The following is a 14,343-nucleotide window of genomic DNA, read 5'->3' as shown; positions in this document are numbered from 1 at the left end:
GGGAGAACATGCAAACTCCACAGAGAATGAGCAGGGATCAAACCCACGTTTTCTCACACCACCCAGGCGCTGTGAGACAGCAGCACTACTCATTGTGCCACCGAGCTATAAACACAAAAGCATGGCAAAGATGGAAAGGAAGAAATGACTAATGAGGTTGAGAAGTTAAAAAGGGGCGACATGGCTCATGGATCAACCGGGCACTTTGGCAGTGTCTGCTGAAGCTTTTTGATACAGCCACAAATAACCATTGCTATGGAAACAATTAATGCACACACTTGCTGTCTGGAACACCATGCTTCTGGGCGGCCCTGGACGCAACAAAGCATGTACATTGTCTTCACTATCATCATCATCATCCCTGATTCCCTCAAAATTGAGCCGACAACGTTGAGTATGGCTTCGACTCCTGAAGTGCCTGCGACGTGGGCAAGTCCAAACTTGTTATCCTTTCAGTACAATTTCTCATTTTCCCATTCATATAATCTGCTGAAGATATCGCAATTACCTCCAAGGACAAAACAAACCATTCCTATATAAAATCCGGAACACTTTGGACACAGTCCGCATTGGTTAAAATCATATTGTGAGGACCATTCCAGCAAGTGCCAGTCAACCCCCCCGTTGCAGTCCACAGCACACTCATTTCCACATCGCACAGCTGGATCACGTTCTGTTTCATTTCACTGTCATTTCATCTCTGTCCTCTTCTAACAGTTTTGCCTCTGTGATTTTATGCCTTTTCCATTTTGAAAAACTTCACATGGAAATCAATGCTCTTTACAATACCTTTCATGCTTAGAACACAGAATCTAAAAACCATTATTTCCCCATGTCCCCTACCCTACCTTATCCTGTTTAACATGAAAATTGCACTGCGTACAACCTACCCAAGTTTAGCTGGAACACTGGCATTTTTTTCAACCAGTAATATATACCATGGTCAACAATGTTTTTTGATCAATATGATTTTTTCGCACCTCTGTTGCTGTTATGCAGGGCCTTGTAAAGATACCTCAGACAGCATGAAAACAACCCTAACCCTGAAGCTGTGAAATTACAGTAAAAAGGTGAACTACATTAGCTTGAATTCCAACTACCAATGCACAACAGTAAGAAAATGTAGTAACATGATACAGCTTATAGCGCTGAAAAGAGGAAGAATATTTGTTGCTGGATTCGCCACCACGTTGCACGCTAAATTATGCATCATTTTTTTAAGTTACAAAAATACCTACATATTCTCAATTTTACTCAATCACGGTTCAACGACACGTAGCTGTCAATGTAAACGCCCAGGAGTCTTTGCAGGAGAACTGCCCTTATGGTCAAACACATCTTCGAAGATATCTGAATATATCACTGGAAAAAGGGAATAAAAACCAATCTACAAAAATTCCACCCTTGATTCTTCTGCTCCTGAAGCTGATTTTACATTTGAACCCTCTTCCGAAAGACTGCTCTTAGCATTGCTATGACAAGCGAAGTCTAAGGTCACCTTCTCGATCTGTAGGTGGATGCTTGTTGAAGGAGTTCTCATTCTCTGCTGTCACACTGATGCAGGGGTGAGAAAGACAGCAAAGCCTGGCCGTGCCCTGTGGTCACTGTGACCCTCTGCCCACCTTTTGGGGATGATGAACCGTGCATTCCCCCCCAGTCTCATTACTATGCAGGTAATAACAACATGCATCACAAAGCCAGTACTATGAAGAGATAGTTTACTTTGCAGTTGGAAACAAGAACAAAACAGAGCCGTGCCCTAAAATCGGACGGAACCAGCGCAACTGTTTCTGTGGTATTTATGCTCCGAGCTAACGTTGAACTAGTGGACTGTGCGGTGGTGATGATGGGAGGCAGGGTCACTGGTGGTTGAGAGTGGGATGTTGATAGACTCCACTCAAAGCATGTGCCTGTGATGAGCGCAGCCATAGCTTGTTTACCGTGGTGTACGCTTCCTCCTGTGCTCCCCCTGGCTCCGGAATCCACTGAAGTGTGAAGAACGACCTTGCTTCGGGTTACAACGTTCCTCCAGCCGAAAAAGTGAAAGATGGCTAAGTAACCTAATACCGAAGGGCTTTGGTGTCAGTTTGAAGAAAACTGGCAAATAAGTGAGCATTCATTTAAAACCATGAAAAAAAGCTCATTTGTTCTATGTGGGCGAGATGTGAAATATAATGATCACTGCTGTTTTGTCTCTTAAATACTGGATGAGCCATTTTTTACCTAAAACACAAGACATCCCGGCTAATGCAGGACAGGGGGTAACACAAATGGCCAGGACAAGCTGTTTGCATGAACAGGTGACTCAAATGTGCCTTTGGTGTTCCATGGTTGGCCCCCTGATGAGATGGTCTTCCATCCTATCCAGGGTGTACCGTGTTCAGTGGGGTACAGCACAGGCTCACCATGGCCCTGATCATCTGAACAGTTTCTAGAAATTGGTACTTACCTGACATTATTTAGTAGTTATTCAATTTACACATTGTATATTCAATGACACATAATGTTGTACTCACGGATACAACGACTTAGATCCCTTGGGGGGGGGGTTAAGCCTAAAAGTCTGCAGACAAAAAGTCATCCTCTTAACATCTATATTGCCTGCTTATGGGGATATCAGAACAGGAGTATTAAGTATATAAATCCTCGCCTAACATTCTGTTACCACTGCCTTGAGTGTGCTTTGGAGTTAGTATGAATCAAGTTATTATTCCAGTAAAACATGTTTGCCATGTTTCTTTAATAAAAAAATTTTTAAAAATAAAAACAACTCACCTGATTTGTTGGATTGAGATACCTCATTTACTGGTGAAGAAAGTTAATTTTATAGCAGCTGAGAAGAAGCAGATTACAATAAATGTACTGGTGAAGAGTGGAAACCAATTAAGCAAAGTCTTTATCTCAGCAAGGTTGTGCAAGGACTACAATGTAAACCTAAATAACAGCATCACTGAAAAAGTGAATGAACATGCATACCAGGAAAAACTACGTAAAAGGACAAGTTATATCGCTAAAGAAATAAACAGAAGAAAAGAGCATCTTGCATGGCCTTCAAGCAGATTAAAAGCACAATAACAAACAGAAACTAGACGTTAAAACTGGAGCCCATGTGCACAACAATCATGTTCTCCCTACTCTAGTTGTGAATCATGGAGTACTAGTTTGGCCAAATGAAGAAAAAAGAAAGAATTTGTAACATAAACACAATGGACCACGTTAGATACTCAGGGATGAGGTAGAAAACCAAAAAGCAGAGAGGCTGAAGAAACAGTATGTGACAGCAAAAAGAGATCTGCATGTCACATGGTAAAAACAGGCAGCTGGTACTATAGTGGTTAGAGTTCCTGCCTTTGGACCCAAAAGTTGCAGATTTGAATCCCACCTCCAGCTGTACTACCCTTGAGCAAAGTACTTACCCTAAATTGCTCCAGCAAAACTACCCCACTGTACAAATGAGTAGATAACTGCAAGTACCTTAACATTGCAAGTTGCTTTGAAGAAAAGTGTCAGTTAAATGAATAAATACATGTACGAATGAAGGGCAGGAGACACAATCAAAGTCACTAACTGGTATCTGAGGAACATCACAAGACCAGGAAAGGAATTCCAAAGATGCGAAGACCCCCATATCAACGCTTTTGGCAAAAAATGGAGAAGGAGGATCAAGACAGTATAGATGTATGGCACCACTGTGACCTGCAGACTTGGAGGAATCAGACTGAGAGCACAACTTCATCAATGACACTATACATTGACCAATGGATGAAGTGATTTCTGCAGGCCAGAGCACCTCTGATCTTCGGGGGCTGGATTTCTGAAAGGTTTACAGAATGCATTTAATCTGTAGCCGTCCGATTCCTAAAACACCAGATGACATGGCCTATTATCCAGATAAGACCAGAACACAATGTACTCCTTGAGGACTGCAGTTGCGCACCCTTGATGTACTGTACTCAACCGAGAATTTCCATCAGGGGAAAAGTGTAGAAAGGATCTGCATGTGGGGAACTGAGAGTTTGCGCACTTCTGAAAGCACACTCATGTGGCATTTTCCAATCAATGATGCCTGCAAACACGGACTGGGACCTGGGTTAGACCTCCTTAGTTGCACAAGATATAAAGGGCCGACTGATGGGAGGTGAGTCATCGATAAAAAGTTCACCTCTGCCTGATGAATGCTGCTCCCTGTTTACTTTTCCAGTTTTTGAGCACATTTCCCCCCCCAGGAGGGTGTTTTTAGCTAATGTGAAATGCGGTCATGTGGTTATAACAATTTGCTTTGCTGACTCCAGGCTCTCGACTAGTCGAACCAGTACTTTGGTATAGGCATGAAGTGCCTTTTCATTTAAAGAAAAAATATCCCAGAGAGCTACAAAGTTTAGCACGAGTAGCTTGCGAAGGTTTCAAAATGCATTGTGGGTCGGAGGTGCAGCCATAATGTTATATCTTTGGCAAACGCTTAATAGCAACATTCACACACTATTCATTTTTATTGCATAGCCCCAGTGCTTACCGTTTACAGGGTTCATGTCCCCCCATGATTGCATGGGTTTCCTCAGGGTACTCTGCTTATCTCCCGTGACACTATACAGCTCTGAGTGTGTGAATGTGTGTGTGTGCGAGAGAGAGAATCAGAGAGAATTGAACGGCCCCTGACAAAGCAGTTACAAGACCATGGTGTACTTCACGTTTTGCTCTATATTTTCTTGAACTACCTTCGAGAACACTGTGACCTAACAATAAGCGGTTTTTGAAAATGTACCAATGGAACAGAAATCCATTTTAATGCATCTAACGTTAAAGCGGCTGAGCGATACAGCATGAAGTGCAACGCCATGTATAGGAGATGCAACGATGAACAATACCGTATGTCTTCCCACCTTCAATTGTACACTGTTAGAATTGTCAGTCTCATTCTCTGACTACGAGAACAATACTGATAATTCAAAAGTGCTTCAGCATTGTTAAAAAGCAGGAATAGTGTTTATCACGTGAATTATAATTGGGCAAACGTGATGCCTTTGGACAACCAGTCCCAGAGGAGCAAGCATAGCTTTTCTCTGTGGAATCATTTTGTTAACATCAGTTAGTTTCTCAGCTAATACCTTTCTCCAAAGCCATTTACAGAATTTGGCTCCCTTATATAAGAGGGCATTTTGAGGAGCAGTTCAGGGTAAGTATTTGTTTAAGGGTATAACAGCAGAAGGGAGTAGGCCTTGAACCAGCAACCTTCAGGTTCTCAAACTGCTACCCTTATTTGTTCAGTTTGTAACATAATGTTATCGCTGAATTTACATTACAGTGAAGCCCTGGTGCAACATGTTGGTGCTGTGCATAACTCCATATAAAGACTGGCATTTAAACTTTGCTGAACTGCACTATACACTGCACTGCTAGTTTAAGCCCAACTACCCCAGCTTTCCGAACTCTGCTACCCACAATGCATCGCGATCACCGGGAAAGCGCCAATAGTACACTTATAGGAACTACAAAATCCATAATGCACCGCGCGCAGCTCAGCGGTCAGAGGCGAGCTAACAGCTTGGACTTTGGCTCGCTGAGTGAACCCCGTGTTTGCTGTTCCTAGCAGCCTAATGCATAGATACTCACACTAGATCAAATCCTCTGATATATATATATATATAAGCTGTTTTATAGCACATGTTGCATGAAAGGTGCTGACGCGTCTGTGAGAAACCCTCCGCTGGACTGCTGCGGTGGTCTAAATAACGTGGATTTCACCAAGGTACATGATTGATTGGCGCCGTGTGTTGTAAAATTTACGTTCGAGGTGACGGTATGCCATCATCATTCTCGATATTTGTTTTTTTTTTCTTTTTTTTTTTTTTACTTACATTATGTCACTGACTATAATTCCCGTAATAACTGACAACGTGAACGGTTTCTCTTTCTAGAGGCACATGAACTTTTTACATACAGTACTTCCGTAATGAGCTGTAACGGACAGCCCGCACGTCACACTTGCTTGTTGACGTCATAGCCGTGCACGTGGTTTAAAAATGCGAGTTCCATCGCCCTTCCCGCCTTTTCTGGCGTATTAGTTGTTGCAAAGCTGCTTCGGAGTCGATATTATGGGTGAAATTGTGTTCTTTAACGCAGCAGATTTCAACCTTGTTACGTTTCATCAATTCATGGTGTATTTGCAGAACTGCACTTTGTTTTAAGTCTTTTCACAACCTTGCGTTTGATTTTCTTAATTGATGATGTTGATCAGTCTTTGTCGTAAGGACCTGCCTAGACTATTAATTAAGCATCGAACTGGTATAATTTTATAGTTCACACGTGGTCATTAACATACATTTATTTGATGCTTTTCTCCAAAGTGTCTTACGATGTTAAGCTTACAGTTATTTACCCATTCATACAGCTGGGTAATTTTACTTCAGCAATTTATGGTAAGTACCAGGGTACTATAGCTGGAAGTGGAGATCAAACCTGCAACCTTCTGCATCCAAAAACAGTAACTCTAACCACTATGCTAACAGCCTTATCCAACATCTTTGGCTACGTTGACTTAAAATTCTAATAAACTTCACACTGATTTACCCATTTATACAGTAAGATTTTTTTTTTTTTTTTGTATCAATTGAGAGTAAATGCCTTGATCAAAGGCCCCAGGAGGAGGTGGGTCCTTCAAATTGCTAGCTTTTACCTGTTCCGAAAACTGTACCTGATGCCTGCTGCTCCGGATGCAGCAACTAAGAGCTTCTGCTTCCAGCTCTTGGAATATGAGTGTTGCTCTTGGGCTTGAGTCATTCCTCATTTGAATTTTACAGTTTGTACCATTGGGTAAGATTTCTGTTGCAGGAAATAGACTGCCGAGATGATCGGATTACCATCTTTTTTTTTTTTTTTTTTTTTTCTGAAGTCAGTTCACAGAATTTGCTTTGGAACATCTACAGTGCATTTACTATATTTAACTTTGCTTGCTCAAAGTTATGCTGCCCTGGAGATAAGAATGAGAATAAAATGGCTTGAGTGCTTGAATAATGCTGGAATTTTGCAGATTTAACAGTTTAATGTATGGTTTGTTCACTTTTTCATTTAAGTATTTCTGTAAGAGGTCTTGATGTAAATGAATGTTGCATCCTACTCAGGAACTGCAGTAATGTCTGTAAGGGGGAGAAAACATAATTTCATGAATATTTTAAATACTGCAACCTTCTCACACTTGAAGCCAGGGTAACTGCTTCTGCATCTCTGATAAGTCTGAGCTAAAGGAACTTTTCTTAGACTGTTGATCAGATGCCTTTGCTCAAACTCTACCATAATGAAGCCTGCGTCATGTCTGTATATTCTGCAAAGTGTGAACTCAAACATTTCCTCACAGTTTATCTTGTCAGGCAGTTAAAAAAAAAAAAAAAAAAATCTCTGAATTGTCTAGAAGGTGTCGAGGCTCTTTCACCTGGTCTGACATGAAAATCGAGAGAAATCGTAGATTTACATTTTGAAAGGAAGCTTTGTTCAGGTCACCTCACAGGTCTTGTACATGTTCCTGCATCACTAGTGATACTGCACTTGGTTACATAACTCTGGCGTGCGTTCTCAGGTGAAGATGTGGGGTGAGAAAGTACAAACCATAAATAGAATTTGTCTAATTGTGGTTGTAGTGATTAGCTAAACATTATAACTTGCCTGTCTTCATGCTGCTCTTGTAAAACGTGCTGCAGAAATTTATTTTTACTGGCTGATTACGGCCAAATGTAAATTTAAAGTTGTCTCTTCCGGAAAATGGTGGTGATTATAAGTAGTAGTTTGTAAATGAGGCTTGTGACCGGAAGGTTGTATGTTTAGAGTCTCAGCTGTGAAGGCGCAGTTGTATTCTTGATAATGTACATCACTTAAGTTTGTTTCAGTTATATATACTTATTTAAATCAGGGAGGTTCTGTCTTTGGATCCCAAGGTTTCTGGTTTCAATCTCACCTGCAGCTGTTGTGTGCTTGAGCAAGGTATTTATCAGAATTATTTGAATAAAAATTAATCAGCTGCAGAAATTGATAATAGCTTAATGTTGCAAGTTGCTTTGGATAAAAAGAATGAAGTAAAGAAATAATAATATTCCATACGTAACAGCTACTATTGGAAAACTCTTGGTCTCTCTCAGGTTGATGCCTCAGCCATGGCTGATGCACTGCAGCACATCGATCTGACGGACGCCCGGTTTTGGGTGGCGGTTGCTGCCATTGTGTTCAACCCTTTCTTCTGGAATGTGGTGAGTAGCCCAAAACTTTTGATTCCGACTGATATTCTGTGGCGCATCGTGCAGCAGGGACGCGTTCCAGAAAACATGTTGTATTTTCTATGAGATGTATGTCACTTTGGAAAAAAGCGTCTGATAAATGAATAAATGTAATTGAGATTCGTACCTCAAGTAAAAGTGATGCTGTAAGTAGGTAGATGTCACTCTGGCATGGGGAAGCTGAGGTACTGAACCTTGATCCTGTGATTACCCTTACTTTTGTTGATTGGCCACCCTTTGGCAGTTTTTGTGACTGCTTGGGGCGGATGGCTGGACGAAGTGGCATGAGGAAGGCGAGTGAAATGTGAGCACCACATGGCAGAGCAATCCACAGGAAAGCCCTGTCCAGTGGGCTGCAGAGCTGAGTTGCAAACCCATGTAATTTGTAGCACAATTAATCATGAAATCTTTTGTCCACCGTGTGCCTGAACCTGGGGGGCGGTGTCCCTGTACATTAGCTCCAGCGGCATCCTGCCTTCAGATCAGAAGGTTTCTAGTTCTAATCCCACCTACTGAGCAACCCCAACCACCACGCTGTACTTGAAACTCCTTTGAGCTTTGAAGTCGTCACTATGGAAGGAGTATGGAGTTTTGAACCTTTTTCCACCTTTCCTTGTCCATTTATGTGGAAAAACCTTGATGAAGTGGGAAAAATCAGCAAGAATGATCCAAATCAGATTGTGACATTTCTGAACTTGGACAATGAGATGGTATCAGATGGAGGATGGATTGTAGTATCAAAGAAAGACACCATGTCCCTCTAGCCCTTTCCAGTACAGAGTTGGTCAAGTCTCCAAAGTATTCGAGACAATTCCAGAAAGCATTAAACTCAAGGAAAAAATGAAACGAGAGAACATACAGAGCTGAATATGCAAGACTGTCTTGTGATTTTATTTTTTTCTTAAATTATTCTCTCAAAGGATAACTAACAAATACCCTTCAGAAGATTAGACTTGGCTGTTTATCAAAGGCAAAGGGTGTGGGATTTGGAGGGTGACGGAGTGAAAAGAATTGCTGCCTCTGAAATCACCATCTGCACAAGTATATGAATGTCAGTGTCACACCCAGTGCATTCATTATGCCGCAACTTGTGCTCTTGACTGGGGGAGCGTTCCACACGTGAATTCCAGCTTCTTTTTCTGTCTTTCCCATTGTCACAAGCTTCTCTTTTTTCACTTGCAGAAGAAAACATTCTGTTCTTCCTGGTGTTTGTGAGCCGGAGGAAACAATCAATCATCATACATTTCTCAACATGCTATTTATGCAACTGAACAAATTAGAAAACCATGGAACTGCAGAGGGTCCAGTGGTGGGTTTCCTTGGAGGACTCTCCTGATGTTGCTTTGTGCTTCAGTTTCCTCAATTCCATACAACACTCTGCTTTTCCCATCTATTTGTTTGATACATACAGTACGCAATGTGTGGATGACTCTAAATGTTGTACATAAACATTTTCCTTATTGTTCTGAAAGTTTGACTGCATAGCTCAAAACTGAGGGCTTCACAGTTTTATGCATTAAAATTATGCTGTTCAGGATACATAGCTTATAATTATTTACCTATTTATACATCTGGGTAACTTTTACTGGAGCAACTTAAGGTAAGTACTTTGCTCAAGAGTATTACAGCAGTAGATGATTCAAAGCCACACCGTTCAGATCCGAACCAAGCAGCTCTAACCACTACACCACCTGTTCACTTGTGTGCCGTTGTATTCTGGTTGGAATAAATGCTGCTTTTACAAAGAAAATGCCTAAAAAAAACAGAATTGCACGTGTGAGAAGTGTACAGTGGTGTCTTGCTGTATAGCGTGTCATTTCCAGAGTTACCCTTCCATCTCTGTCAGCAAAGAAGGTGAACGCCTTGTGATTATTGGCTCAGTAACCTTGAGGAGGAGGGAGAATGGTAGTCACATTGGTGCTTGAAAAGAGCATGGGGGGGGGGGGGGGGGGAAATTTATTTATTTATTTTTTTGCATGATTGGTCCTCTTGCACATTAGGAGAATGCCGTGTTCCCATGGATGTTAGCCTCCGAACCAGAGGATCAATATGTACCCTCCCATTATTGTGTGACCTTTTAAGTCCTCTGTGAATTCTACCCCCTCCTTCTAAAGAACAAAAATACCACAGATGTGGGGTTTGCGTTTTAATTAAGTACAGGGTGTGAGAGTCTTAGCTGTGCGTGTTCAGAGGTGGCGAAAACGCATAACACCAGGATCGTTTGGCTTGCGGACAGTTGGTGTATTTTAAAAATGTACTCTTCCCCCTTTCCTCAATTTATTTTCCATTATCACATATCTCCAGATCAGATTTGGGCTGGTCAATTAATCACTGATGCTCTTCTCTGCTGTTGGCATTGCTTTCTCAAATAGGGCTTGTCACTTTTCAGTTGGCATGCTGAAAGGACACCTTGTGGAAATATTTATTTTTCCTGTTCTGCTTAGGAAGCCCTGTACATTTCGAATGGAACTTTGTGTCCTTGAAGCCACACAATCATCTGCGGTTATGTCATCAAGCAGGGTCTGTTGCCAGTCCATCTCTGCTTGTCGGGGGACAGATGTGGTAGATTCCTTGGCGGTTTTTGGCTGCCTCAGAGTGACATTGCGTTGGAGGCAGACTGGAATGTCCCATGGCAGAGCAACACTTATCCCTGAGGGCTCTTCAGCTCCTGTTCTACTGTCCATCCCAGTAAAATGCTGGACCCTCCTCTTCTGCAGGGTAGATCAGCTTCCTGCCTTTGGGTTCTTGTTCAGGAAGCAAGGAAACAATTTCTAGTGAGATGAGAATCACTCTTATGCAATGGTTAGTGCTGGTGTAGAGTGGGGGTCTGGTCTGTATACATTCCAGAAGAAAGGGTGGACATAGCAGCAGCCGTCACCACCCAAGTCCAGGTGTCCATCTGAATGATGTGCTGCAGCACGTCGGCCATTTCTGAGGAATCTGCTTGAGAGAGAAACAAATTTTGCAGTAGTATTCATTTACTGTATATGGAATATTATTCAGTGATGTCTACATATGACTCTATTTCAGTCTGTGGAATTTGAATATTCTCCTCCTGGCTTTCCTCCAGGAACTCTCATTTTCTCCCACAGTCCAAATCTGTGTTTTTCTGCTGAACTGGTGTTTCTAAGCTGTCTCTCTCACAGTGCTCTGCTGTATAAACGTGTGTGTCTGTATAATTCCACGGTGGTTAGTGCAATGTAGTGCGTAGTGTATTGTAGGGCACCTTGGATAAAGGTGTAAGGTAAATACTAGTTAACAATCATTCTCTGTCACTTTGGCGAAAAACCTTTGCTAAATGAATAAATGTGAATGTTGGCTCTTCCTGTACCACATTGCCATTAGGGGGCAGTAGTTCTTTTTGTGGCCAAAATAGAGAGGTGGTGGGAACTGCAGAAGTTAATTACCACTGCCCAAGGAGAGATCTGCTTCTAAAATCCCATCTGGAGACCATTTGCCCTGTTCTGATCCATATCTTAATTATTCTGAGCTGAAGGATCAGCCTCATCCTTGGTATGTTGTAGGCACCTGGCCTGTCTTTGTGCTGTACTTTGACTGGAATTTCTGCAAGGGGTTATCTGACTCATTCTTTCTAAAATGACCCAGGAAAAAAGCAACAATTAAATGAGAGGGTCCGAGGCTCATTGACGTCCGGTGAACAGTTGACTGATGTGCGGTTAGACTCATTGCCATCATCTTTCCTTCCCAAACTCCTACAGGCCGAGTGGAGAGCGATGGTAGGTGCGTCACATCCCTGTCCACATGCTCTCCGTTTGGAATGGAGTCATTGGACATCATGCTTGCAACTACAGAAAGACACACTCCACTTTCCTCAACTCGGTAGCCTTCGCTATGACCCATTATGTTATGCTCTCTTTTTAATTGCCCTGCCTTGTATTGGTTGTTGTCACTTTGCTCTATGTTGTTGAGTTATGGACTTTTCTGGATGCTTTCTGTGAGCTTTATAACTGCACTACTATTTGAGGATGCAACCCTGAATATATCCATAGAGCCTTCAGAATTTACAGTTGATCAGCCTCATATGGATAAACTATTTTTATTTGTGAGATATTGTTCAGACCCTCACCAGCCAAGACCATGGCAAGCTGTAGCAGAACACAGTAGGTTATAAAGTGGGTCTGACTTAATGTTGAGGAGCTGGTGTCCAGTTTTTCGGTTAAAAAATAACTACTATAATTGCAGTAGAAGGTAAGTACTTTTGTAAAAAAAATTTAACAATGAAAAATGCGACTGCTCTGACGGGAGGGTACTCCCTTTCAGCGCTTGTACGTTTATTTGTTAGACGTGCAGAAGAACTGTGCTTATTCTAGGAAGGGCAAGGGGCCAGGTGGGGTTATACCAGGTGGTTGTGAAACTGGGGAAGGTAAGATTGATCCAGCTGGATTTGGGTTCAACTAGGGTCACACCAGGTGGTTGTGAAACTGGGGACGGTAAGGTTGTTCCAGGAGGACTATGAGTCAGTTGGGGTCATCCTGCTTTTGAGATAAAACCCAGTGATAAGTGTGGCACTAGGATGTTGACTGGGGTTGACGTGCTGTTGAAACATAAACGCTCTTAGTGTAATTATGGAGCCGGCTTGGGATTTGTGGAGAGAGACAGGCTGCAGCTGGGTGGGGTTTACTACCAGTCCCTGGGGAGCAGCCTTTCTGCAGTTGTACATCTTGGGTTAGCAGCAGCCCACCACCCTATGCTGCGTGTGTGTGCGTGCGCATGCACGCACGCCCTTAGCGTCTGTGATTGAACTGTCTCCAATGGTTGCTGTCCTTGGCTGACGTCTGCTCTCACCCAGCGTGGCCTCTACACCGGCCCAAAGTCACCAGGCCTGGTGTGTTTCTTGACACATTAGTTTGGGTTGATATAAATTGAAATAATGATTCTTCTATGTTGAGCTGAAGTTTTTGGCTCTAGCTGAAAAATATGAAATCCAGTTAAGACGATACTTCCTGATGGTGTCAGTGGTACAATTTTTGAATTGGACTTTTGGGTGACAGTCACGTGCATCTGGCTTCTGCACTTCACCCTTCACCACAAATTTGCAAGTTAACATTTGGTGGGAAGAACAGTATGATTCGGGAATCATTCACTGTGGATTCTCTCTTCCATAACTGATCATTCTGGCCAGCATAGGTATCATCCTCTACTGCAGGTTTCCTTCTCTACAGTGGTTCTTTTGTCCAACATGGACCTTCTCATCCACAGAGGAATTCCTTCTCTATGGTGGTTCTTTGTCTAATGTGGAACTTTTCATCCATTGTGGATTTCCTTCTCTGCAGTAGATCTTTGTCCATATCACATTTTTCTACCTACAGAGTTTTTGTCCACAGAGCATTTAGCACAATTGGTTCCTGAGTGAATTGTAGGGGGATCTGTTATCAGAAATGCATTTATTACTAGCTAATATGTGACATGTGTTCTACTGTATTTCAGGATTTGTTTTGACAACTACATTCCACAAATCTAGTGACAAGACACCATGTGTCGAAGAATTCCAGCAGGATCTGTTAACTTGTTTGCTTTCGTTTGGGACATCTCACTTTGTGATGGGTGAAACATTCCCTCCAGTTCAGCTTGCTCTGAATTGGAGTTCTTGTAAATTAATTCATAAATGGTTCTGTCATTCTCCACCTAGCTTTTGCTTTGGAGTTGTATAAAGTTGAATTGTAGACTGATGAGCAGTTCTACATCAACTGCCTTTTTTACACATGGTGAAATTTGGAAGGTCTGTCTGCTGTGCCTAAAAGAGTAGCTCTGCCTAAGGGCAAAGGAAAGGAGGAGCTGTAATTAAGGCCATGCTACTCAGCATATGCTTCTTTGCTGTTGAATATTCATGTGTGTTGGCCCATGGGACCAGGTCTCTGTGTTCTTCTGGGTGCATCTTGGGTTTTCTCCAACTGTTTCCAATGCCCGTTATTTTAGTGGAGCACAAGTCAACCTTTCACCATCTTTTTTTTGTGGAACTCTGGGTCATTAGACCTAAAGTGGCACCTTGAATTTATCATGAGTTTGAGCCTAAAGTGAATTATTTTGCCAGGTAATGCCTACATAATTCCAGTTATAATGT

The 14,343-nt window shown here is 42.2% G+C and overlaps 2 protein-coding genes across 4 annotated transcripts in view; one reads left to right on the top strand and one right to left on the bottom strand.

Moving 5' to 3' along the window:
• LOC108930258 (zinc finger protein 420-like) overlaps positions 1-14,343 on the bottom strand; it is a 1,123,701-nt gene that overhangs the window by 228,812 nt on the left and 880,546 nt on the right. The window lies entirely within an intron of this gene.
• Positions 5,515-14,343, top strand: part of pemt (phosphatidylethanolamine N-methyltransferase) — a 40,931-nt gene continuing 32,102 nt past the window's right edge. For 2 of the 3 annotated variants that reach the window (XM_018745284.2, XM_018745283.2), the window contains exons 1-2: positions 5,515-5,746; positions 8,127-8,234. In XM_018745284.2, the coding sequence (XP_018600800.1) occupies positions 5,669-5,746; positions 8,127-8,234 (186 nt within the window). In that variant the 5' untranslated portion in view covers positions 5,515-5,668. Of the gene's footprint in view, positions 5,747-6,014; positions 6,097-8,126; positions 8,235-14,343 lie in introns of those variants that run through there. The other variant, XM_018745285.2, reaches the window with a different exon arrangement.

This window comes from Scleropages formosus, chromosome 1, assembly GCF_900964775.1.
Source record: "Scleropages formosus chromosome 1, fSclFor1.1, whole genome shotgun sequence".
Lineage (NCBI taxonomy): Eukaryota > Metazoa > Chordata > Actinopteri > Osteoglossiformes > Osteoglossidae > Scleropages > Scleropages formosus.
Note: the sequence above shows the minus strand (reverse complement) of the source record. Positions and strands in the feature narration are given on the sequence as shown.